The sequence below is a fragment of the Henckelia pumila genome, chromosome 1 (genome assembly GCF_033568475.1).
Source record: "Henckelia pumila isolate YLH828 chromosome 1, ASM3356847v2, whole genome shotgun sequence".
In the NCBI taxonomy this organism is placed as follows: Eukaryota; Viridiplantae; Streptophyta; class Magnoliopsida; order Lamiales; family Gesneriaceae; genus Henckelia; species Henckelia pumila.
The window spans coordinates 65,349,984-65,377,402 of record NC_133120.1 but is presented as its reverse complement, the minus strand read 5'-3'; the positions used below and the strand labels follow the sequence as shown (position 1 = coordinate 65,377,402).

The 27,419-nt window shown below is 32.9% G+C and overlaps 2 protein-coding genes across 6 annotated transcripts; one reads left to right on the top strand and one right to left on the bottom strand.

The window, feature by feature from the left end:
• Nucleotides 1-4,978: 4,978 nt before the first annotated feature.
• LOC140875283 (dual specificity protein phosphatase 1) lies at nt 4,979-8,446 on the bottom strand. Of its 3 annotated transcripts, none has more exons than XM_073278933.1 (6): nt 8,308-8,446; nt 6,603-6,756; nt 6,396-6,531; nt 6,018-6,138; nt 5,437-5,582; nt 4,979-5,231 (listed from the first exon to the last, which is right to left on the bottom strand). In XM_073278933.1, the coding sequence occupies exons 2-6, from the start codon at nt 6,702-6,704 to the stop codon at nt 5,200-5,202; spliced, it is 537 nt and encodes a 178-aa protein (XP_073135034.1). In that variant the 5' UTR covers nt 6,705-6,756; nt 8,308-8,446; the 3' UTR covers nt 4,979-5,199. The 3 variants fall into 3 exon arrangements, with proteins under 3 accessions (XP_073135034.1, XP_073135036.1, XP_073135035.1); XM_073278935.1 differs by having other exon boundaries at nt 6,018-6,078; XM_073278934.1 differs by lacking the exon at nt 8,308-8,446 and adding an exon at nt 8,136-8,269.
• Nucleotides 8,447-18,449: 10,003 nt separating this feature from the next.
• On the top strand, nt 18,450-26,596 carry LOC140866558 (TNF receptor-associated factor homolog 1a-like). Of its 3 annotated transcripts, none has more exons than XM_073271584.1 (10): nt 18,450-18,705; nt 19,284-19,501; nt 22,126-22,237; nt 22,442-22,530; nt 22,615-22,683; nt 22,777-22,906; nt 24,199-24,357; nt 24,807-25,155; nt 25,604-25,716; nt 26,261-26,596. In XM_073271584.1, the coding sequence occupies exons 2-10, from the start codon at nt 19,324-19,326 to the stop codon at nt 26,400-26,402; spliced, it is 1,341 nt and encodes a 446-aa protein (XP_073127685.1). In that variant the 5' UTR covers nt 18,450-18,705; nt 19,284-19,323; the 3' UTR covers nt 26,403-26,596. The 3 variants fall into 3 exon arrangements, with proteins under 3 accessions (XP_073127685.1, XP_073127694.1, XP_073127678.1); XM_073271593.1 differs by lacking the exon at nt 18,450-18,705 and adding an exon at nt 18,720-18,905; XM_073271577.1 differs by lacking the exon at nt 18,450-18,705 and having other exon boundaries at nt 18,720-19,501.
• Nucleotides 26,597-27,419: the final 823 nt, after the last annotated feature.

Genomic DNA, 27,419 nt, shown 5'->3' with positions numbered 1-27,419 from the left:
TGTTCTTGGACTTGATCCAAATCAAGAATTCCTCTGTTGGCTCACTCACATGTGAATGAATCTCGGATTTGTTAAGGAAGCAGCGTTAATTAAAATCAAAATTAAAAAACAAAAAGGTAAAATTTGGATTGATTAAGCTAACTCTTTTGTTTTTTTCCCCTTATTTGTTGTTGGGTCACATATACCGGAGGCAATACACTGTTATTTTATATATCACAGACTTGTGTATATTGTATTATTTTATATGTCAAAAGTATAATTTTTTATCGTAAAAATCGATAAGTTTAATTCGTCTCATGGATAAAAATCTATGAGATCGTCTCAAAAGAAACAATATATATATTTATATATATGATATTTTTTGTTTTTGACAAAATTGTGATAGTAAATGGAGGAAGTGTGTAATGATGTTGAGAGGGCTCTCCCTTGAACACCTTGAGATGAGAAACATGAAAAGTGGGAAGAACAAGGTTGTGACAAGGGAAGTTGAACTGTGTACGCAACCGGTCCGACCTTAGCTAAAATAGGGAAGCGTTTACAAAGCTTTGCATGCATATGTTGGGCCACAGTACATTGTTTATAGGGAGCGAGTTTCACCAGAACTAAATCTTCCACTTCAAAGTGTTTCTCCTGTAGGTGTTTATAAGCAGCCTCTTTCATCCTATTTTGTGCTTGAAGTAAGTTCTGTCGGAGCTTCTACGGATTTCATCACGTGTCATTAGATCATTTTCCACCGTAGCCAAAGTCGTGCTTCCATGTATATATAAAAAATGGTAGGAGGGAGGCGCTCATAAAAAGCCTGAATTGATGTCATGCCAATGGAAGACTGATGACTAGTGGCTCGATATTTTAAAACTAAAAACCATGTAAGCAATGGAATTCAAGACTTTAGATCAAGCAACATCAAATGAAAAACTCAACTTTAGACTTGAATTTTTAGCTCAAGGAACTCAAAATTTCAGATCAAGTTAGCTCGGAACCATTCAACTCACAAAGCTCGAATTAAGGTGACCTATGAACATGAAATTAACAGCTCATAAACTCAAGACTTTATCTCCATAAAACTTAATAATTCATGTCCTAAAACTCGAGAAATGAGGTTGAAATTGAGCTAATGGAAGAAAATAGTTATGGTGTAAGAAATGGCCATTGGACTTATCTGGTGTCTCTTGAGTTTGGATAAAACATTGACCAAAATAAAATGCTTGAATTGGGCTCCAAGGAATCGATTTTTTTACTGCCTTTTCAGATGGAATTTCAGCCCATAAATATCCATAAAGTGATGAAAAAAGGGATACACAAAACCCCTTCAAACACTCTCCAAATTCGAGCAATTTAAGGCTATCGGATTTGGGCCTTTCTAGCCAGATTTGAGCAACAGAAAAGTAGTATTATAGGACATTATTCTACCCAATCATCCAAAAAATTTAGAGAAAAGTGTGGTCCAAGATCAGCCCAAGAAATTCGAGTCATGATCAAGCCATGTTCAAGTCATTCGAAGCAAGTTCCATTCGACCTTCGCAACCGACACTCCTTGCACGTATTCAAACCAACTGTAAGTGGACTTTCGTACCTATATTTCTTAATATGAATTTTTGCACACTTATATTTTTAATTGAGCTTAAGTTAGACAAAATCAATTACGTACTCGATAGCCATGATATATATTCGTTTCACTTGATATGCTACTTTGAATTAATTTGTTGTTCAAAATTAGATATAATATTCGAAAGCATGTTTGAATTATTTGAAATGCACTTCGATGATTCGAGTTAGAAATGGAAAAGAAAATTTCGATATTTGATTTGATTTGACTCTGATGTGGTGGGATATAATAATCGTTTATTTGATCTCGCCCATTAGAAGAGTAACATATAGGAGATTAATCAATAAACCATGAAAAATGAGATGATTTTCAGTTCTATATTTGCTTCTTTATTCGTATTAGATTCAACATACTTATCTCTTTTCGAAATTATAATTTTGTATACTTATATATATGTGTGTGTGTGTGTATATATATATATATATATATATATATATATATATTTGGTAATTATTATACACTATCGACCCCTACTTGCTGAGTGTTTTCTCAAACACTCACCCCCACTTTTACTCTCCCTCCTCAAATAATATTGAAGATCATATAGATGATGAGGAACAGAACATGTTTTGGGGCTGGTGAGGAGGGATCAACTCAAGATCAAGCATGTCTAAATTTCGCTATTTTAAAATTTAATTCGTTTCCGCATTTTTGTATTTCCATTGTAAAGAAAATGTTTTATATTATGAAATAGACTGGTTTTGGCAAGAATTATACTATGAGGCTTGTTATTTCAATGTTAAATTTTTAAACAACGTTGATATCAACTAGATCCAGTTTCGGGGGTGACATTTAAGTGGTATCAGAGCCGTCAGGTTCATAATCCGGCTGGGATTCTCCCAAAACAAAATGTGAGATTTCACATGACAAGAGAAAAACCTAATGTAATCCCCTCTGAAATGATCCCATGATCGATAGTCATGCAAAGTACTCTTCGCGATGAGGATGCCTTATTTCGTCCAAATTCCATCGTTTAGGTCACAAAAATCGCGTTTTTGCCGTTTTAGGAATGTTTTGACACACTTGTAACTTTTCATAGAGAATTTGAAATCCAATTTCGTCAATTACCTCACGATCCTCGCGACCAATAATTTCTGGTCAATCTTCTCAAGGAAAACAATCATTCAAAAAACCAACTTAGTATAGTGTATCATTCAAAGACACTTCTTCCAGCCCTAACTACCAAGAAGCCACGATATGCCCCACCTGCAATATCTGTCATCCTAAAGAATGTCGTTGGAAGTCTGGGGCATGCTTCAATTGTGGGAAAATAGGACATCGAATTGCTGATTTTCCCGAGCTGTTAAAGAGAGGGACAGGGTCAAATGCTGATGCTACCCCCAAAAAACCAAAGAAGAATAAGCACAACGCTCGTGTGTTTGCCATAACTCAAGATAAGGCAAAAAAACTCAAACGTTGTCGTGGCAGGTACCATTCTAATCAATGAAATATCAGCTTGGTTCACTAAGAAGTTAAAGCTTACAACTGAGGTACTTGTTGAACCCTTTAGAGTAGCAACTCTCACTAGTAAGACAATTGAAACACACAGGGTACACCGAGATTGCAAAGTCAATATCAATGGATACATATTTCTAGCTGAATTTATTCAACTAAACATGGTAGAATTCGACGTCATTCTAAGAATGGATTGGCTAGCAAAGAACCATGCAATAATAGATTTTCGTATGAAGAATGTCAAACTACAAGCTCCAAACTAAGACGAAGTCATTTACTATGGAAAAGCCAAGGAATAGAAATCTCTCCTATCTTCTTCCCAAACTTAGAAAGCCATGAAAAACATAGAAGAAGTATACCTAGCCATTATAGACGAAGAAAAGGAATAAGCTACACTTGCATTAGAAGAGATTCCGGTAGTACAAAAATTTTCGGATGTCTTTCCTGAAGAACTCCCTGGAGCAATTCCCGACCGTGAAGTAGAATTCGAGATTAATCTGGTACTCGGTGCCGCACCAATCTCAAAGGCTACACACAAAAAATTATTGGTTGTGGATTAAATAGAAGAAAAAAATTTACTTAGTACACACTAAAAGATAGTTACAGTAAAAAAAATGATAATTCAACACAATATAAAAGGCGATCTAAGAGTGCCCGCATTGACAGCTGTTGGGTTTTGTGCAACTGCCACCATTGCAGCCTACAACTACAACAATATATAATAGTTGTAGCTGGCGTCCAATTTTGGACGCCAGCTACAACTATTATTATATATTAAAAAATTTTGATTTTAAAATTTGGTGGAGAGCATGGGGTGCATTGCACGCACCCTCTGCCAAAGCGGGTGCCATGCACTTGCGCGTGGGGTGCAGGCCCCACGTGTCAATTATTTATTTATTTATTTAAAATAAATGAAAAATTGAAAATATCAAAAATATAAATGATTTTGAATTGTGTGCATCGAAAAAAATTGAATCAATGTAAAATCAAATCTTTGTATTGATATGATAAGATAAGATATGATTTTTCAAAAAAATTAACTGAATTAAAATTAAATTTTAAATAATGAAAATGCATCTATAAATAGATGCGGTAATATCAAATTTTTGAAGTACAAATCGTTTGTTTCTTCAACAAATTATTGAACATATCATTTCCTTCTTTGAAAATTTTATCCTAGTCCATTTTGTTTTATAAATAAAATGGCTGATCAATTTAGAGGTTCATTCAATAATTTTTTAGGTTCTCCAAATACATACAAAAATTCAAGCTCTCAAAGTTCACAGTCTCATTCTTATCTCAATCCTCATCCTTCTGAATTTCCATACGGAAATTATTTTTCAAAAAATATTCCCGTTGGTTCAAATATTGTTCCTAATCCTTAGTATTTTAACACAAATTATCAATTCAAGCTTTATCATTAATTATGAGTATTTAATTATATCGTGTCTTATTTTATTAAATCATTATAACATTTTAAATTTTAATTTAATATATTATTACAATTATATATTAAAAAAATAAAAATATTAAATTTAATAAATCTGTTTCAGATATGGACTTATTTATTTTATACATACATGAATTTTGTAATAGTTATTATATTTTGATTAAAGATTAATTAATTAAATAAAAATATTAAAAATTAATTAATAAAATTACCTTACGTATAAAGTTCTGTAAGATAAATATTTTTATTACATTATAAAAATTAATTAAAATTTTAAATATAAATAATAAATAAAAATTGTATACTGTGTATAAAAATGATTAATGATACCCATAAAAAAAATTATTTTTTGGGTTTAGTATTGTGAAAAAAAGTTATAAAAGTTGTGTCTTTTAAAATTGAGGTGACAATGATGTGACATTGTAGGTCTAATGCCGAAGTTAGATGTATAGACCTAGGGTTGCGGGTACCTTAACACAATAAAGTAGTGTTGTAAGCACATCACTCCATCTCGATCATGATGAGAATGTCACGAAGAATCCGTATATGTTTTGACGTATCTAATGATATATGTTACATGTGAAATATTTCTTACAAACTAAATCAATATGCACAGTCAAATCAAGACATAACTAGAGCAAGTATCTTCGTGCCGAATACGTCGAAACTAGAGGTAGCATATAAGCATCTAAACTTGAAGCACCGTATCAGTGTTGGCTCCTGCGTTTCAAGAATTTATTTGAAGCAAAACCGGAATTATGATCATCATAAATGCCTTAATGTAAAACCCGATGGTAATGGCTAATGAAATTTAACACTGTCACATGTCACAAGTTGAAACTAGTTACTGTCTATGCATACTGTCTTTTTCTTTTGTATTTTCGAAAAAAAATACAGGTTTTACTTTTTTTAACATAAAGATTACCTTGAAGAGATCGCTCAAACCCATGGAGCTGTGACATAAAGCCTAAGTTAGGCGATGCCACCGGTCGCAATATCTTCACATGCTCGAGTGCTTCCAATAAGGGCATACGATTTTTAAACATCAGATAAGCAACAACAACCGTGACGCTGGAAAGTAGCCAAAAAAAATTATTAGAAAAGAAATGGAATGGATGACAAATGAACATGATCTGACCCCAAGATTTTTGTACAGAGCTCTAGACAGGAAAAGATGTGATTAAATCCATCTTAAATCCTTGCTGGAACCTGTACCACTTCAAATAAATGTCTACATGACCATAACGTTTCCAAGAGGGATGCAAAGTATGAAAGTTTTTAGGGTATTCTTGTATGCCGGCCAAACAAATTTATAAAAGAAAACTCTTCCAAAAAGTAAACTTCTGGTATCATTAAGTTTGCCTAATTGCTTAAAATATAAGCCAGGTGTATTTATGTGATAAATAAGACTGATTTATCAGCTTGCATCATCTTTAACAACATACTGCTTCAAATATGAACAAAATTCTCATTTGTGAAAAAGAAAAAAAGGAAAACAAAAAAAACCTTCGTGATCTTCCAGCAAAGCAGTGAACCAAGACCCCACCACCTGTGGTTCTTGCTTCTTCTATAAATGCAAAACATTCATCAAAGTACTGCGATATAAGCACATCTTCTTTATCAAGTACTGTTACATTGCACAGAGAAAATCAAAACAATTAATAATCTCTCTTTAGCCAAATCATTTTTGTATTACCAACAAATCAACAAAGACCGGCAATGCCCCATTATCCCATCAAAGAGCCTACCACAGAATATTCGATCACATACAAACCATAAGTTCCAAATATACAGATTCATTAAAATTAAAAAAAAATCAAAAATGTAAACTGCAAAACTAAGAATTTGAAATGTAAGATGGAAATTAATGTCAGAATTGCAAACCTGGAATAGTTTTGTATACAAAATCATTTGGATGAGCCGGGGACAAAGAGCTAGCAACTGTCAATACATGCGTGATGTTCAAGCTTTTCAAAGTGATCTTATCATTGGCAGCTCCAAGTGAGCCTAAGTAAACACCCTGAGAAATTATGATAAAAAATATTTAAATGGTTATGAAAGGAAAAATTGTACAAGTTTAGCCTCGATTACCTCTTCAATTTCACAAGGAACATTGTCTTCTTTAACCATTTTTAGTGCTTGCATGATTTGTGCTAAGGCTTTCAATCGTTCCCTAAAAATGCCACCTTCCATGGTTTTCAAGGATTTATATGATTAGCGATGCTAACCAGAATTCACCGAACGTCTGCCAACAAAAGTAAGATGTAAGCCTCAAAGAAGTCGATCATGAGCCTACCTTCTAAACAGTTTCAAGCTCAAGCTCGCATAAAATACATAAATATTATCTATGTTGTTCAAATGACAATGTTATATCTTATATCATGAAACAACATCAGATAAATTTCATTAAACATAATGCAAAATTGCATGTGGATGAAAACCAATTCTATGCAACCCGTTATTTTGGCTATACATCAGGAAAGATTGCTTGTGTAACCTCATCTCAGTACTGCCCGTGTTCTGTTTTGGAGGAAATGGCACTGCTAGCATTTCTAAAAAATAATTATTGATTTTTCTTATCTGATAATCATCAGTTAAACATTTATTATAGTACTTAACATATAATAATTAATAACCTTGCCAGTCAGATCACAGACTTTTGAAACACACTACAAATTTCGGCTCGAAGCAACCTTTACTTAAACATGTTCATAAAGCACATAATAGGCTCAATGCATCTTGCAAGCAAAAAAGGCACAGAAATCACATTGGGCATAAGTATTACATGAAAGACATCATAATACTATGAAATGCAAATTAATAACAAAAGAATAAAAGAAAAAATATGCATAAAACAGATAATTCGAACTAGAACTCTACTTGGATTGTTTCTAGGTACATTTGCATGAATTTGCAATCACAAAAATGATAACTGAAATTTTGTATTGAGGGTCATGTCAGATCAAGTAGTATGTCTCATAATCACGCAAGAAAATGCTTCAAATACACATAGATCAAACATGTTCTAAAATGCCCAACAAATACTTTCCTGCCAAAAAGTTTGAAAAAAATTAAGAATTTCATAGAAGAGAAACCCATTAAATCATCAGCATAAAATCAACAACAAATTCAACTGATGGTCTTAAGAACACATTTACAAATATGCAACAAAACTCAAAAACCATTCAGCTAATCTTCACCTATTTAATGCCAAGATGCAATCATAAAAAACATTCATGCCGCTAAAACTAAAAAAAAATAAGAAGATATTCAATCTGGATTGTGCATAGCAACAATCTACCACTACACGTACTAATAAACAAAGAAAACTTGAAGATACTGGACAATTCGAATCAGTGCATAAAATTAAAATCGAAAACACCGATCAAATTTTATAACCACCCATCAAATTTTATAACCAGAACTACAAAATCAAGAATCCCATTAGGGTGACGGCGCCGAAATAATCTACTATCAAGCAAACTATTTCATTTTTTAAACTGACGGTCTTACAAATTTTAACATGTATACTTTTCACACCGAAGCACAAACATCAAATAATTTTTAACGTACTTGATAATTATAAAAAAAATTCCTGAAATTCGAATAATCCACCAAGATTACCACTAGAACAGAAAGAAAGACCGAAATATTCCGTCAATATTTTGACAAGTAAAACAACCAAGATTTTGCCACTAAAACTGCAAGAATATCGAAATATTCCGTAGGGATCTTTCTTCAGACTTTCATCATTTGAGATAGAATAGCAGGGGAAAATCAATAATCGGAAAAATACCTTCCGGAGAGGAAATGATCAAATAGGAGCTGGGATTTCTGAATTCTGATTAAGAATAATTTTTCCACTTAATTGATGGAGAGATAAATTTTTGCTTTAAATATTTTCGCTCCAAATTAATTTTTCCCTTTTTTGAGCCGTTTCCTTCCCCTTCCTTTTTTATTATTGAAATTGTATGATAACTAATTTTATTGTAATAATAATAAATCTTTCATATTTTATTAATACAAATAAAAACTTTCCAAAAGTCAATTTTATTGTTTTTAACGACCTCGAGTGATGTTTTTGACGCACGAATAATCCAATTTGCGTTATATTTGTTGGATCCATGTCTAGTATGAAAACTAATGATTTGATATAATGATATCTAGTAGGAACGAATAGAAGAAACGTCTCACAAAATTGATATGTCAGATAGTTTTTTAAGAGTTTTTATATTCATAATAAGAGTTTTTGATTAGGTGGTTCACAATAACGAGGAATGTTGTACTATTTTAATTTTTCTTCATTATATGTTATCTAATTGAGTTTTTTTTTTAAATAAAATTTTAACGAAAAACATCTATCGTATGAGAACATCTAAATAAAATATATATTGTCGTGTTATTTTTCTTTCGCTCGGGTTTCTTTTTCATTGGATTTTATTGTCACTATTTTAACTAGACATTTTCATGCCTCATGAAGTTTCCAAGCAACTGTCTTGCCAAGTAGTGGTTTAATGAAGTAGTTTTGTATCTCTACTATCTCTATTATTTTATAATAGTTGAGATCCCTATAGAAACAACTTTCTTTTCCGTTTTACCTCCAATTAATTTTTCACTATGTCATTAACTGCAAGAGAGAGAAAAATGGTTTTCTCTTCTGCATGTAATTGTGGTTTTTCTTTTATTCATTCCACCATTAAATTTAATTCATTTTTTTAATAAATACATACCTAATTTTTTTTCCCCAATTGTAAGATCATCATGTATTAAATTATATATATAATTTTTTTTTCTTTATATCAACTTTTTTTTGTACCGCTAGTAGATAATGATATAAGAGAGAGTATTAATAGTAAATGTATAGATGATTATTAAGAAATATTTGGATTAGTTTCAAAAAATATATTTTTTTTCGATTAAGAAAAACATCTATCTGCATGGAGAGTGTTCATAATTATACGCAATTATAAGTAAAACAACTTGAGTATTTCTAAGAAGTCTTAGTCCCTTTTCTCTTATTTTATTTTCTAACAATATTTTATCTATATGATGCACTGAATATTATTTTATATAATCAGTTATTAGAATTAGTAAATAAGCGTTTGAATAATTATTTAAATTTATTGATATAATATAATTAATATATAAATTTTAAATAAATTATTATACCAAAAATAATCATTATTTTTGAGAAAAAAAATTAATTTGATTTCTTTAATATTTCATTTTATATTTTGGCTAAGTGGAACGGTTACTAATAAAAGAATAAAAAACATTTAAAAATTCGTATTATATTTTATTTATCACACTTTTAAAAAATGAATAGTTATATTTCAAAAACTCGAAATTTTTTCCTTTCATCTAAATGATAAATTTTGATTAAAATTTTAATTATTTTGATAACATGTTAAAAATTATATTAAAATTCTAAATTAAGATAATAAATAATAATAATAATAATAATAATAATAATAATAATAATAATAATAATAATAATAATAATAATAATAATAATAATAATAATAATAATAATAATAATAATAATAATAATAATAATAATAATAATAATAATAATAATAATAATAATAATAATAATATCAATTTAGGAACAGTCAATATACCAAAAATTCATAACAACACTCTTACTTAAAAATTTTGAAAAACGTTTTAAAAAATATTTTTATATTTTTAATATGTTAGAGAGTAGTGATCACTAAATATATAAAATTAACACAAAATTTAAAACCATAACCGAAATAATAAAATGAAAGGATATAACAAAACCCTTAAATGCAATGTTTACTTTCAAATGATATCATATTCAATTTGAATTTTAAAAAGTAAATCGAAAAGAATTCACATTTAATTATTTATTTATTTGTTTTCAAATATTTTAATGGGGTAAATGGAAATATTGAACATGTTAATTAACACTAATAATTATTTCCATTTATAGCATATTACTTTTGACGAGAGCTTAATGTTTTTTCGGCAAAAATTTTCTGTGTGTGTATATATACATATTAGATTTATAAAAAAAAAATTACTATTTTTTGTTAGTCAGGGGATGACTTTAATATAATAAAATCTTGAATATAAGAAATGCGGTCACAAATTTGAAATCGTGGTTTGTCCAAAAGTCTATGTACTATTAAAAATACAATTATTGATTACATCCAAAACTTGTTTTTACAGTTCCTAGTTTCTGTACCAACTCACTCTCAAATGAAGGTTAGCGAGTTATGGACAGAAAATGGAGAATGAAATTGTTGTACCAACTCACTCTCAAAATGAAGGTTAGCGAGTTATGGACAGAAAATGGAGAATGAAATTGTTGTACCAACTCACTCTCAAATGTTGTATTTAAAGATTTGTTGAGGTCTTAATGAGAAATGGAATTGTTGTATCAACTTATTCTCAAATATTGTATCTAAAGATTTGTTGAGGTCTTAATTAGACGACGTTTTTTTTATTTTAAAAAAAAACTTCTTTTTATACATATTTATATTGTGGGCCCAAAAACTTAAATTTTAGTCGGAAAAAAATAGAAGTTGCAAGCCCAATTGTAGATGTAATGAGTGAGGTCCATTAGGACGTCTGAAATTGAAGGCAGTGAAAGAACTGGAATTTTTTGTATTTCACTCAAATTCGGAAATTTGCCATCCAGGTCAGGTTGGTCGCTTGCGTGGTTCCCTAGTTCTTTTTTCCAATGAGGATAAAGGTAAGATGAGATTACATCAAAAGGTCAAACAATGTTGTGTGATAATGGAAAACAAACTCATGTGTTGTCCAATCCAAATTGACAGCACGATTCGGTTGGTGTAAGGATCAAATTTAAATAAGGGTAGCCGTGAGCATTCCATCAAAAACCAAACCGAATTTTTTTAAGGCTTATCAAATTTATGCTAAAACCGATGTAACCGAACCGAATTATAATTAACAGATTTTTTGTCGGTAGTTAAATACTTTTATCATAATAAAACACATTAATCTTAAAAAATTTAAATAACAAAAATTATTTACAATATTAAATATAAACATATTAAACAAAATATTAGGCGGTGGGGTAAGTCTAAGGTTGGAGTGGGTGTATTACAAGACGTTGTAATAGTCAAAGTCTTCCAGTGTATCTTTCCAAGAGAAAAAAAGGGTGACGTAGGAGTTTTATCTTCGAATATCCATAAACAAATTTGTGTCTCTTTACTTTATCGCATTTACTTGTTGTTGATGTTTTTGGATGGTTTATTGAAACATTTTATGTGTTGATTAAAATAACAAAATATTGCATATAAAGTATTTGATAAAATACTTCAACCAATTTTTTTTTACTATCTCAACTTGCAATCTTTTCACATGATTTCTCAACTCTTAATCAGTTTTTAGAGGAATTATTTCGAGTATTTTCCGCTTGATTTTGTAACCAAACTCGATATAATTTCTCGGTGTTCGGTTTATTTTCGAACATTTCAAAAACGAGCTATTGTAACTCCAAAATAATTTTAGTGTGTATTCAAACCCCTTCCTACACACACACCTGATCCTCGACAAGTGGTATAAGAGCGGTTGTTCTTGAAAGAGCATTTGAAACTGATTTTATCTTCAAAATTCGTTTTTGAGATCTTTCTAACATATATATACATTGTTGAGAATTTCTGGCAGCTTGCAGCGACTTTGAGAAAAATGGCATAACTCATTGCTCGAGTGTCCAAATGACAAACCGCTTTTTGCATTGCAAACTAGATTTGTATAGGATCGCAGCGGTATAAAATTTGCAGCCTGAGCTTGCACAAGAAAAATTAGTTTATTGGTTAAATATGAACCATGTGTGCTGCGGAAAAAAACAAGGCATGGATAAAGTCGGTGTTTTTGTCAAGGGGCTTGATGTGATCCCAAAATTTCCTTCGTCATCTTTGTAAATCTTCCGAATATCTTTGCCTGAAAATCATGAATAAACCGGTTAGAGGGCGCCAGGATTTCTCCCGGAGTGACCCCTCCGATGCCTAAGTCAGACAGAGAAAATATGAGAGAAAAAGATATAGGAAAACATGGGAAACATCATGGGGCAGAAAGTGTAAAAAAACTCCATTCCCACGTTTTGCGTGTAATCAGGCAGAAACAATATATAATTCCGCGTGATTTGAACATTGAGAACGTGCATCCACTGATGTCAGTCCATAATTAAGAGGGCAAGTCCCATGATCTAATGAGATGTGGCCCATGATCTGATGATATTGACAAGTCCAAGCTCGAGTGTAGATAGTGAATATTTGCGAGACTTATATCCAATAATAATTACAAGACACCAATGATCACCAATAACCTGCTTGTTATCACAAATCCCGGTCTAAGTTCATGGGAAAAAATAAATTTATCCCAGGATATCATCAGACGATATTTCGGGATATATTCCATGACATCAGGGCTCAAGAATGTTGATCTCATCAATAAAAAAACTTATTATCGAATCACAACCATGCATCATCAAGAAAATTCGGTACACTCATTCTAAAATTAACTTTAAGAGAGCATTTGAGTTTGACTTCCATCTTGATGTTCTACTTGTTCTTAAACCTGGTCACGGTCTGGGTCTGGGTTGGCATTTAGCCAAACCTTAACCGGCCCGCCCATGGCCGGTTCCGGTCTGGGTTGGTGAACCGGCGGTTCTGGTCCGGGTCCGGTTAACCGTCGGTTCAGGGTCCGGGCTAACCCATCCAATTTTTTTTTAAAAAAAAAAAAAAAATTTGCAGCGCCCAAGCACTGATTTTGCAGCGCTGGGGCGCTGCCCCTTCGAATTTAATTCGAAGGGTCAGCGCCCCAGCGCTGATTTTTTAGCACTGGGGCGCTGATCCTTCGAATTAAATTCGAATGGTCAGCGCCCCAACGCTAAAAAATCAGTGTTGGGGCGGTGACCCTTCGAATTAAATTCGAATGGTCAGCGCCCCAACGCTAAAAAATCAGTGCTGGGGCGGTGACCCTTCGAATTTAAATCGAAGGGGCAGCGCCCGAGCGTTGCAAAATCAGTGCTGGGGCGCTGAACCTTTGAATTAAATTCGAAGGGGCAAGTGAGCAACTTCAATTTTTTTTTAATTTTTAAACAAATTTTTAATAAGACATATTTTTTAAATAATCTCAATCAAATATTTCATATCTCCATAATAAAAATATATTACATTTATTAAATAAACAATATATTAGAATTTCAACATCTTATAACTTATATTACAAATCTATTACATTTTATTCTACTTCACTCGTATTTTCTCCCGTCGTAGTTCCGGATGTTCCTTCGGTATCATCTTGGTCTTCTTCATCACTTTGAATATATTGTGTTCGAGCAGCGGCTTTTGACCAATCATTGAGCAAATATTGGGCTTCCAAATTTTTCGGCCTTAAGCTAGAACGTCTCTCGTCCGATGTATTTTCTCCAATACTAAATGCTTGCTCCACGGCAACTGTTGAAACCGGACAAGCTAGAATTTCTTTTGCCATTATAGCCAAAATTGAATATATTTGTGTTTTTTGCGACCACCATCTCAAAATGTCGAAGTTTTCCTCATCTATATCACTAAAATCAAAAGTAGTGGTAAAATAATTCTCAAGTTCCTGACTGGAACTTGAGGATTCTCGTGGACGTTTCGTCCGTTCCCTTAATAAAAGTTGTGCTTTAGTAAGTTTAGAAGTAACATTACTAGTTACAGTGGATTGTGTTTCATGTGAAACAATTTGTCCACCATATTTGATGTTATATTCATTATAAATATCAAGTAAATGAGTTTTAATATTAAACAAAATCAATGAGATAGAAGGAATCGTTTCTGCAATAGGCTCCAAAGATTCATAATATAATGTTAACATGTCGCTTAAGCCATCTAATTTAAGTCTAGGATCTAAAACAAAAGCACATAAAAAAATTTCAGGAATGAGCAAAAAATATTTTTCCCATTTTTCTTTCATGACAAGAATACATTGAGATAAAACACTATCATTAGATTTAACATGTTCATGAAAAATACATGCAATGTTGCAACAATGTGTTAAAACTAAATGTGAAGTAGGGTAATAAACACCGGATAATTGGTCACTAGAATCATTAAAAACTTTTAAAATTTCACAAATACTAGTGCATATGTTCTATTGATTTGAAAATAAATAAATATCACGAGCTTGAACAAATTGATGAAAAAATGTACATAATAAATCTTTATATTCAAAAGAGGATAATAACAATTTATATGTTGAATTCCAACGAGTTGGAACATCTCGTGCAAACCGCTTAGGCTTCATACCATTTACTCTACAAAATTTTCCCCATTGCTTCATAACTTGAGGATGCGTCCATAAATAATGAATAGCGTTCCTAATTGGTTGAATATGTATGCCTAAACTTTTTAGTCCATCTTGAACACACAAATTTAAAATATGACTTGTGCATCTAATATGAAAAAAATTTGCCATCTAGTGATGGTTTACATATTTCAATAAGCTCACTAATACTAGAAGTATTTGCACTAGCATTATCAAAAGACATTAAAAAATCTTTGATAGTTAGACCATATTCTTCTAAAATAACAAATATAATTTGCGAAATATTTTGTGCCGTGTGTGATTCGTTGAAACATCTATATGCAAGCAACCTTTTTTGAATATTTCAATTATTATCAATCCAATGACATGTAATACCCATATATGAACAACTTTGCCAATGATCACTCCAAATATCGGAACACAAAAAACTTTATTATTCAAACTATAAAATTCCTTAATTAATTCTTTCTTTTGATCAACGACTAACTTTTTCATTGAGCGTTTGAGACTATTTCTTGGAATACGTCTAATAGAAGGATTTGCACTTGTAGAAAGCCAATTATTAAAAGATAATTTATCGCTAAAACTAAAAAAAAGTTGTTCAACCGCACAAAATTTAGCTGTTTCTTCTCTAAATCTAGCTTCATTATATTTAAATAGTTGAGATTCATTACCCGATTGATAAGAGAATGCCGGAATTTGAGTTTGACCACGATCAATACCAATTTCCACCGGATAATTTTTCTCGATATGCCGCGTCAAAGTTCCATAACCACCTCATTGTTTAAATTTGTAACATTTTGAACAATATTTGCATTTGGCTTGCAAATCACCGGAGGAAAGCGTCACTTTGTCGAAATGTTTGGTGAAGTTATCGGATGTCGGGCGAGGCACCGCTCGAGTTTGTCTTTGAGAGGCCGCCGGATCGTTCATACTTTCTTGACTTGCATGATGACGTGGTGATGGTGGTTGTTCAACTTGTTGTCTTTGTTGCGCCTCTTATCGAATTTCTTGAATTTCATCATCGGAATATTCAAGATCAAAGCCATCGACATTGAATTGAGGATACTCGATCTCGGGTGGTATGATGCTCTTTTCATTTCCTTTTCCTTTGTCGCCCCTACGACTTGATCCCGCTCCGGACATTTGTAATTGTATAAATATGAAAATAAATCAACAATTGACAATAAACCAATAATCCAAACTTGATATTTTTGATAATTCAAGAAATTAAAAGGAATTGAAAATAGAGAGAATGAAGATAGAATTGTGTAAACAAAATGAAAGGAGGTTGGGGGTATTTATAGAAAAATAGGTTTTTTTTTTTTTTAAAAAAAAATTTCCGATAGACCCGGCGGGTCGGCCGGGTTTCAACGGCCACGAAATCGTGGCCGTTGAGAGATCCAACGGCCACTTGCTAGTGGCCGTTAGATCATCTGGGCGCCCCCATGGGCGCCACGTGTCCAACCCGCCGGGTTGGACGGTTCCAACTCGGCGGGTCCAACCCGCCGGGTTGACGGTTTTCCAAAGGGAAAATCGGGACCGAACCGCCTAGTGGCCGGTCCGGTCCCGGTTCCGGGTTGGACCCGTTGACCCGGTTAACCGGCCCGTTGACTAAGAGCCGGTTTCGGGCCCAACCCGGCCCTTGGCCAGGTTGTGCTAGCATATCTTTGATATTAAGAATGGCTAGTCATTTCCCTTATATCAGTGGTTGTGCTTAAATATTATAAAGGGACACTTAAATGCTTTATGAATATTTCAGTTTTCATGTCAATCTTGGCTTTGTGTTGCTTGATAGTTTGAGATAATTTTGTCCAAAGTTGATAAAGCTTGCTAGTCACTCAAATTGATTTATTTGTGTTAGTTAAATATCTCGCTTTATTTGTTTTTCAATAAAGTTGAAACTGATTTTCTTGTGCATTGCATTCATGTTTTTAAAATCATGAAATGACATTTAGCAAGAGGGAGCAAGAATGGAAAATTGTGTTGAGCATACTAGACTTATCCTTCTATTTTTACAAACTTCTTTTACTCAAAATTTGAGGGGGAAGCTCATCGTTTCTCATATTTTTGAACCTTTTTAATTTTCACAGAACGGGGGAGAAATATGTTGTATAAAAATATGATTTTCATTTTTTGTATTTTTTGAGTTTAATTGTTCATAATTTTATCCAAGTTTTGTGATCATCAAAAAGAGGTTTTTAAAACCGAACCGGACCAACCAGTTTGACCAGTTAGACCACGAACCGATCACGGATCTGGACCAACTCTAAAAACTATTTTTACGGTTAAACTGCCAGAAATCGGAATCGGTTAAGAACCGGTTGGATCGAACTTGAACCGGTGAACCGGTTTACAATCGGTCCGACTTGTTCACATTTTTTAAATAAAAATTTTAGGCAATTCCATTTTAAGTGTGCACGTGGTATAGGGGTGCAAACGAACCGAGCTTGTTCGTGAGCTTTACGAGTCCGTTCGATAAATATTTGATTTGTATTCGAGCTTATCGAACTCGAGCCGAATTCGAATATGTTCGAACTGTTTTTCGAACGAACTCGAGCCAAAATTATTCTGTTCGATAGTTCGCGAATAGTTCACGAGCCTTAATATTTAATTAATATAATATAATTATATAATAAAAATATATACATTTATAGCCTTTTCGAACATTTCGAGCTTTTCGAACCATAATATCCGAGCAATAGTTCATAAATAGGTTCGAATGTTTCAAGCCGAACTCGAACTTCATTTCGAGCCGAGCTCGAGCCAAAATATTTGAAATTATCGAGCTTCGAATCGAGCTCGAACTCGAATACACTCTTATCGAGCCGAATTCGAGCCTTAAAATTTTACCATTATTCGGCTCAATTCGATTCGTTTGCACCCCTAATGTGGTATTCTGCAATTGTCAGCCCCACCAATAAAAAAGTTATACATCCACAGTTGACTGATTTCATATTTCAAAATCTTTTGACCTTATCGAATTTTTTTTTCCGCAAAATCTACTTCCTCTAAGATACATGAACAACTTTGCTCTTATCAATTTATGCTCTTATCAATTTATGCTATATTTGTCAATGATTTTTTTAAAATTTTTTGATTATTTCTAAAAAAAATTATTTCATATATTTAAAATTTTATTTGTGGATATATATATTATTTGGTTTTGAACATTGTTAAGAATATTATTTTGATTATATTTAAGCTTACTTTGACATATTTTTTAAGATATATATGTATAATTATATTTAATATTTTGAATATCTATACGTTGATGTTTAGATTTTAAAATTTGATAAATATATATTTATATAACACATATTTAAGGCTTTTAAATTTAAAATATATCAATTATTATATTATATTATTATTCTTTTAATATAATAACAGTACTTCTGTCCGATAGTTTGAACCGTTTTTTAAAAGGTTTACCAATTTGATAATGGATCGGATTATGAAAAAACCATTGATTTTTGCAGGTGAATATTTTCCATCAAAGGGGTGGCCATCTCCACACCTTGGAGCCGGCATGTATTTTAACGCTCCGTATTTCATATAAAAATTTTATTTATTGACATTTGAGTTGCGAGTACTGCCCAGATCACATGCATTCGACGAATCCAAGTACCCGATTTTTCTTTAGGAACATCCAGCGTGATTTCCTAAAGATATTTTCAATCATTCTTGTGTGACATTACATTGACATAAATCCAACAATGGCGTGATTTCCTACAGTGAAATGATTGTCCTTTCCCAACATTTTGGTGTGATAATGACATAAACCCTACAATGCCGTCAATGCGCTCCCATTTGCTACTCCTCAAATCTCTCTCTCGTATATCTCTGACCTGTCTAATTGATGAATAAAGCTCCACTCTTTTGGCTTATGGTCCGTTTAATTATTTCTCTCGATCTAATTTTTTTTCTTATTGCATAAAATGCCATGTGTTTTATTGATTTGGTCACTATTTTTTATTGGGTTTCGGAGTTAATTAGCTTTACTGAGTATGGTTTTGGGATTTTTCGTAATGGATATAATTTTAATGTAGGTTTGTAGTTTGATTCTATTGACAGTTTGAAAGTCCAACAGTGAGTGAAATTTTGGCGATCCTGTTTGTTCATGTCTTATAACTTGTATTTGATTGCTATTTATTCTGAATGATGTATTTTGAGTTGAAGTTTTACTTTTCCAATTTCTTTGATCATTTTTAAAATTGGTTTAGGGAAACTTATTTGTTTGCTTGCGAGTTTTTGAGTTATAGGACTTGGTGTTTATTTGTTCAGTTGCGATTGCATTTTTTTTCCCCAGCCGTGAACTCACGGACGATGTATTATACCTGATTAAGTGATTTTGAACTGTGGGAAAATCCAAAACTTGGCAAAAATGTTCAAATTTTAAGACATGAATCTTGTTCGAAGCTCTTCTCTCTATCTAATTAACTGCTTGATATTTTTGGATTGAGTCAGGTTGGGGCACACTAAGTGGGGTGATAGTTGAGGAGTGATAATGGCTGGGATGGCAACTGAGGAATTTGGGGAGGGAAGATCCTTGGAAGAGGTTGCGAAGGGGCAGCATCTATGTCAATCAGGGGATGCACTAGTGGAATTGAAGTCTTCAGAGCATATCGAAGATGGGACTCCATCAACTTCCCCACCTTACTGGGATAGCGATGATGATGACAGAGGTGTTGACCCACCTATTCTGTTTAAATTACTTGGATATGTTTTTCACGGTTGTTACATGTCACTAGTTAACATGCTACTGGTTGGATAAGGACTAAAATGCTCGACATCTGTTGTGTGGTATGTGGAGTTATTTGTCATGTTAACTATGATGTCTAGTTACTAGTTAGATGAAAGATAAACGCTGAATTTTATGTGATAACTCATCCCTATGTGAAAACAAAAACAGGACAGAAGGTATAACCTAATGGAATAGGAAGAAAATCCAAATGATTTTAGTCACTCTGTATATGGATGAAGTAATAGTTTTTTTCTTTTTATTGAGTGTTTTCCTTCTGTGTAAAAACTTTCAGAAGTTAGCTCTTGTTTAGTTGTTTATCTCAAGCTGGGTTGTGATGTAAACCAAAAAGAAAATTTCCAAGGAACTGTACCATTAATTTTGTCTTCAGAATCAGGGATATCTTGCAAGATGAGCATAGGCAATCTGTGAAAGTGACCTAAGAACTGTGTATTGTAGCTCGTTCTTTTCCTGGGTTTTAGAATTTCTGAATTCCCATCAAGAATAGATGATTAATGTTGTACGTTTGTGAAGCTATCAGGAAAACTGTTTTTGGGCGCTTTTCTTGTTCATTACCAATAGGGTTCAACATTTATTTTTCAAATTTTCTGTCATCCATATTTGATGAATGGCTAGAAAGATACTATCTTGGCGGGCCCTTAATTATTATTATTTTTTTCATGTCAGTACGCATATGTTTCTTACCCAGAATGCTAGATATTATCTGGTCTTGCCTTGTTTTGTTTTCATATGGTTTAGTGCTTCAGTATAGTGTCTCCTGCAAGGCTGCAAGAAAACATTCTTCTCATCTGTATTGCTCAATATTTCTGTCACTCACGGCCCACGATTGGAGCCAATGACCGGCGTTGTTTATAAATAAAATTAAAAAACAAGAAGCCTTGTAGCACAATAGAATTTAACCAAGAAAGTATATTTCATAAAACAATATCTTTACATTCTTCACTGATAAACTAAAAAATCATACTGCCTAAAGCAAAGTACGCATGCGGAACCTGGGATTTTAAAAACATATCAGTAGCTCGAATAAAATGACAGCGGTGGCTTAAAAACTCTATCATAACCAGCCCCAAGACTACCTTTGCTTATTCGCTTCAAGTTGTTACTCGTTCTTATCTAGAGACGTAGGTAACAGGTGAGTGCTTGGTGAAAATTCAGTAAATGAGCCGATCTGACATGGTATAAAGTACATATATACATGTACACATGATTTCGAAAAAACATAAACTTGACAGAGCGGAAACATATCTTTCTTGCAAAATATTTCAAAAACAAAACAGAAACATTTAAACAGTGAAAGTCCTCTAATTTCCTTATGACTACCGATATGACTTCCCTAGATTAACTTGGATAGAGATAAGGTCAGAACATTGGTTCATACACCGAATACGAGTCCGAAAATCAGAACAACAGTTTCCCACTATATCAAGGCCGAACAACGTATATCAAGGCCGAAAATCAAAACTGTTTTCATTTGTTATTAAAGCTCGTCTAAATTCTTCTATAAATACATGGTATTCTCTCCATTTGAGGTAAGCGACTTTTGATTCCAAAAAGCTCTCGACTTTTGGTTATATCAAGAGGTGATTGTCGACTTGAGCGTAGATTTAATTTCATTCGAATTTTGGACCTCCTGATTTGGTGGATCACCCGAATCCCGCTGATTCAGATAGTCAATTTGTTGTTTGCATCACTCTTCATAATCAAAATAAAATATCACCTTATCCTAACCAAAACAAAAGATCTCCATATCCTAACGCAAAATAAAAGATTACTAAATCCTAACTTACAATTTCAAACAAGGGAAGCATCCCATTTATTCGAACTCAACTATAATAAAATATAATGATTAAAAGATAACTAGTAAGATCCTAATTCAAATAAATATCGCAACATCTCAATTTTATTCCTTGAATTCGAAATTTCAACGTTGCTGCCACGGGTTATTTTGTGCAAGACCCATGGCATGTCATTATGAGGCATGTATAGGTGTTAAGTGGTTATGATATTCATTATCAGTCTGTTATGTTTCTTTTTTTAATTTAAATTTGTATTTAATTATCTTACTATTTTTGTAGAGATCTTTAATTAATCGTTTTTTAATTAATTCTCAACAAAATTATTAGGCAAATTAATCATGAGATGTTTATTTAATATTTATTTACCGAAATGACACTCACTGTGTCACTTGGTGTTTTTTTATTTACAAAAATGTCATCCACCTTTGTAAAATTGATATATATGTTGCGTTTTGGTGAGTATTTATTTACGAAAACACTACATTTTTGCATTTTTTTAATTTTATCATTTATTTTTTCTTTTTTCCTTTAAAAATGGACTGTATAAGAACGTAATGTGTGCATTGGAGTAATAGTGTTTTTAAAAATTGGTATCTTATAAACTGTAGCAGATTTGACATTTCTTTCTTTTCCGTATGTAAAGTTGCACTCTCTCACTAATAGCTCAGTTTGTATACTCAAGTTTTCTAATGTGCCATCATATAACCACTCTAGTTTCACAATTGTTAATAGTTAGTTTTGATATTTTTAGGACCAAAACCTTCTGAGTTATATGGAAAGTACACATGGAAGATTTACAAGTTTTCGCAAGTAGGCGCAAGAGAACTTCGGAGCAATGCATTTGAGGTTGGCGGATACAAATGGTATGTGATCCACTGCCTGCCGAGGCAAAAAGATCACAAATCATTACTATATTCAAAGTTCTTAATTTCTGTTCATGATTACAAATTATATTGTTCTTGCTTACAATATTATTCCAAACCATGTTCTTTTATATAGCATTTAGTGAAATAGTTAATTTTCAAGGTTTGATCCTAACAATAGTATCCTCCAAACATTTTTTAAAGGTATATCTTGATTTATCCACAAGGCTTTGATGGCAGCAATCACCTCTCCTTGTTTCTTTGTGTGGCCAATCATGACAAACTACTTCCTGGTGGGATGGTGTTTGATAATGTTATGTCTCCCTAAGCGATATGAAATCAAGAGTTTGAATAATCCGATGTCTCCATATGAACAGGGTGGAGTCATTTTGCACAATTCACTATTGCTGTGGTGAATAAAGATCCTAAAAAATCCAAATATTCTGGTAGGTACTTGCTTATTTCTCTTATCATCTTCATCTTTACTTACGTTTTGGTCCCGATTTGACCAACGGTAATGTTCTTGAAATCCTCGTTAGATACTGTGCATCGTTTCTGGAACATGGAACATGATTGGGGATGGAAGAAGTTCATGGAGCTATCAAAGCTCATGGACGGGTTTACTGATACTGACACTTTGGTGATTAAAGCTCAAGTCCAAGTCATAAGGTAATCTTTTAATGATCATGCTTTCGTTTAACATTGTAGATTTGTAGTTCATTGATAATGTTTTGAGCTGAATTATGGAAGAAAGAAACAACCATTTTTAATGAATTGAAGCAATATTTCACAAATATGGCAAAACATCCCATTGTGCTGCACATGGGCTGCATTTGGACCATGGCCTCATAGAAATTCCATTTATTTCTGTATAACTCAAATAACAAATAGCAACCTATTTCAGCCTCATTCAGTGATATAGTTTTTTTCTTGTCGAAATCCCACATCAAATTTGGATTTTATTTTGTTTTATTTTACAGATTAATTTGAAGGATACCTTATCCTTCGATTGTGAATCATAAAGCTATTAATAAATTTAATTTTTATGAGTAAGGGTGATTGTGTTGAATGCTGATAGACCTATCATATTGATGTGATTTGTTAGTGTAGCTTACTTTTTGGCTTTTCAGTCAGTATTTGCATGTTTGAGGGCCTGTTTAATTGCATGTATGTGATTGAATAAGATAAAAAATTTATGTATTATTAAACTGTTTGAGTTGGAGGTAGAATAGTAATTGATAAATAATAATATGGTTAATTTGATCGATTGAATTTGGGGTAAGGTAGTAAATCACAAATTTGCCTTTTTGATAATTTATAAATATAAACATAAATAAAAGATATGAATGATAATATTGCAATTTCATATTCAATGATTTGATTGCTTGGGAGAAAAATAATCAATGAATAAATTTATAACCAAACATTTGTTGGGTACGAACCAAACATAACCCAAGTGTAATCGTGCGTAAAATCTTTTGATATAGAGGTAGCTCAGAACAATATATGACAATGTGAATTATGATAATAAGAACACAACCCCCGGAAACAAACGAGGGCAGAAAGTAAACGTCTTCCGGAGATCTCATGTATGACTTTTGATATCATTATTCGTCACAATGGTCACATGATAATTATTTTTACAACTTAAAAGTTCTTTTCGTTTTTTCATGCTTGCTTGCAATTGATTGAGGTAGTATGAAATCTCAGCAACCCCTGCTTATCACTGCAAATGTGAGGTTAGTCGGATTCTTGGGAAAAGAAATGAGGATCATGAAAACAAAGACATCATTTTATCAATATCTCATTGCTTTATTTTCAAATTTGAACTCCCATTTCGAAGATCTGATTTTTTTAAATTTCCTTAGTACTCTTTTGGTTATTTTTGTATGTGTCATTGATTTTCTTTCGTTTATTTGATCCATTTTTACCAAATTTGAAACCTTAACTGTTTGTTGCAGGGACAGAGCAGATAATCTCTTTCGTTGCCTTGACACTCAGTACAGGAGAGAGCTTATCCGTGTATATTTGACTAATGTAGAAGTAATTTGCAGGCATTTTACAGAAAAGTGCCGCGGAAAGTTTATGAATCTAATAGAGGATAAAGCTAGATGGTCTAGGTAATTGTACCTCGTTTTTCAAATCTAGTTCTCTTGTCAGATCAGGCAACAATTTGCAGTTTTTTTATTTTTTATTTTTTTGCACTAATTGTTTGGAAACTGATGAAAATATTCTGAATGCTTAATTGTAATGGATGCGCTATTTCTGAATGTTTAAAGATATATTGAAGCTAAAACTATGCCTGCAAAATTTGTTTGTCTTAGACTTGAAGTCTACTTCACGCCATTTCTGGAAGGAAAGCAAGTTTCAAGAGCTTAAATAACTATCGCACAATTATATTCCTCCACTGGTTAACACAACTTAGAGAAATCAACTGCATCTATTTTGTGTCCATATATGTTCCAATTCTATCATCTTTTTTGTGTTCATAAATTTTGAAACTCAATACTTTTCAAATCGGTTGAATTATGGCAAAATTCATTGTATGCGGTCTGTGATAAATTTTCAGCTTTCGTGCTTTCTGGTTGGGTATGGACCAAAGTTCCAGGTGCTACATGTCTCGAGAAAAAACAGACGCAATACTAAAAGCAATTGTGAAGCATTTCTTCATAGAAAAAGAAGTCACATCTACCCTAGTCATGGATGCAATGTACACTGGTCTGAAGGCTCTTAAAGCCCATGTTAAGGGGAAGAAAATTGAGGGAAAATATTTTGAAATGGAAGATTCAACAGTTACTTTTATTCGCATCGAGGAAGAAACACTTGCATTGGTGGATGATTTGTTGCCACTGCTTGAGAAGGCTGCTTTGGAAACTTCTCCTTCAAAGGATGAGAACGGTCCTCAGGATCATACAAAGGTGAGTAACGTGACATGCTACTAATGTACTTTATCCTTAAATTGCCATTTTTTATTCTTTAAGACCTAGTTTCATGAAAACCCCCTATATTATATTGAAATAATCCGAATCAATAGTTCAAAAGTCAATCCTTGAGGCACTTTCCTAAAATGCTTTCAAAGGAATATGAACCGATTTCACTAATATTTTGAACTGTTCTGGTTGCCACTCATATGAAGAATGAAGATGATAAGTTCAGGTTTTAAACGCCATAAATTAAGAGAGTTGTTGACTAAATTTATTTAATTATCTGATTATACTCGATGTTTTTTATTTTTCTTGGTTCATCAATATCATTCATGGTCCATCGATGAATATTTATTATTAATATTATTATTATTATTATTATTATTATTATTATTATTATTATTATTATTATCATGAGCTGATTATGCTATTCTTGTTTTAGGATGTGGCTGCTGGAAAGGAGTTCAACAAAGATTCTGTCGAACACGATGAGAGGAGATTGACTGTATTGGGATGTCAGACTATTGAGATTTTTTTGTTGGCTCATATTTTTAGGTAATTTCATTCCTAATTGCCAATTGCTGGTCACTTTTGTATTGCCAAAGATGCAGCCTTCCAGGAATTGCTGTTAAATGCTATTTGCGCTATCTTCAACTAGTCTTTGGGGTATACTATTCATGGCTTCCATAGTTTATCAATTTTGATGTGGGATAGTATATTCCAGATATGCGAGAACTGTAGCAAATCATATTTTATGGAATACTAGTTATGTTGAATATTGAGTGTTTGGTGGTCACCTTTTTATGTTTTCTCGATTGCCCAGTTTAGTTGAAAATAGAAGTCATTAGTATCTGTAATATTCTTATGGGTGATTGATATTTTCTCAAGTGTTGCTGAAATAGTTTATCCTCTTTTATGGTAAGCTAATAAGGGAAAAGATTAAGGTTCGAACTGGATAAGAGTTGAAAATTATTTTTAACTAACACTTTCTTTTCTAGCGTTTTTGTTTTCCCATATACGTTTTGCAGCACAATAATTTTGGATGATCAATTCCATTATGCTTTTCCAAATTCTTGACTTTTGTTATTTTTTAAAGCAGTAAAATTGAAGTTACATACCAGGAAGCAGTTTCTTTGAAGAGGAAAGATGAGCTCATTCGTGAAGAGGACGTAGCAGGACTTGCTGATATTGAGCAGAAAATGAAATGTGGAGCACTTAATGAGGAAAAGAAATCCTTTTAAGATATATCTTTCCCTTTGTCGTCCGCCCTTACCCATGACCACAACTTTTGCTATCAATGTGTTTGTGAGTGATGATTTTCAAGTGGACGTTTGCGTCTTTATTTACAACTGGACTTTGTTTGCATCTTTCCTTGTGAACTATAAATTACCACTCTGGTTTGTTTTATGATACATAAAGGAAACTTTTATTATTATTGTTGTTGTGGTCGTCGTTTTGTGAAGTCCGTTATGGTTTTCAAACATTTCTCATGACAATGGCTTTCAAACATTTCTCATGACAATGGCTTTTGATAATCCATAATCACTGATGTGACCCGGGAATATTGGATAGGATAGGGTGGGCAACCTCCCGAGTAAAATGTGTTTTTTCATGTAAGTACTCTTGATTTTGTATATCATGGGTAGGATGGGCATGGATACCTCTGATAGAGTAGTATGAGCATGTGTACTTTGACGGGGTAGTGTGAGCATGAGTACCTTTGACATGGTAGGTTTCGAGTACCTTTGACAGGATAGGATGAGCTCGGGTACCTTTGACAAGGTAGGGCTCGAGTACCTTTTGACAGGATAGGATGAGCCCGGATACCTTTGACAGGGTCGGGTGAGCCTGCGTACTCTTTACAGGGTAGTATGAGCATGAGTACTCTTGACGACAAGGTAATGTATGACGACAAGGTAATGTGAGCCCGAGGTACCCTTGACAGTGTAATGTGAGCATGGGTACCCTTGATAGGGTAGTATGAGAATGGATACCCTTGACGAGGTAGTGTGAGCCCAGGTACCCTTGAAAGCGTAGGGTGAGCTCAGGTACCCCTTGACAGGGTATGGTGAGCCCAGGTACCCTTGACAGGTTAGGGTGAGCTCGGGTTGGATGATCTTGTTCTGCACACACTCAAACAAAAAAAGTTAGAGGGGCGTCAGAAAGATTTTCGTCGTGATCACTTTGACGCTCAAGTCAATGAAGTATACATTCAAAGAAAATGGAAATACTTAAGAAAATAAGTATAGAGTGTTGGA

Excerpts from the sequence above, each read along its gene's own strand:
- LOC140875283 (XM_073278933.1), bottom strand. The coding sequence starts at position 6,704 with ATGGAAGGTGGCATTTTTAGGGAACGATTGAAAGCCTTAGCACAAATC. Across the intron at positions 5,583-6,017 it reads TTTGCTGGAAGATCACGAAG|CGTCACGGTTGTTGTTGCTT; the intron begins GTTTTTTTTGTT and ends GCTACTTTCCAG. Across the intron at positions 5,232-5,436 it reads GTTTGAGCGATCTCTTCAAG|GAGCCAACACTGATACGGTG; the intron begins GTAATCTTTATG and ends CTTGAAACGCAG.
- LOC140866558 (XM_073271584.1), top strand. The coding sequence starts at position 19,324 with ATGGCTGGGATGGCAACTGAGGAATTTGGGGAGGGAAGATCCTTGGAA. Across the intron at positions 19,502-22,125 it reads TAGCGATGATGATGACAGAG|GACCAAAACCTTCTGAGTTA; the intron begins GTGTTGACCCAC and ends TGATATTTTTAG. Across the intron at positions 22,531-22,614 it reads TCATGACAAACTACTTCCTG|GGTGGAGTCATTTTGCACAA; the intron begins GTGGGATGGTGT and ends CCATATGAACAG.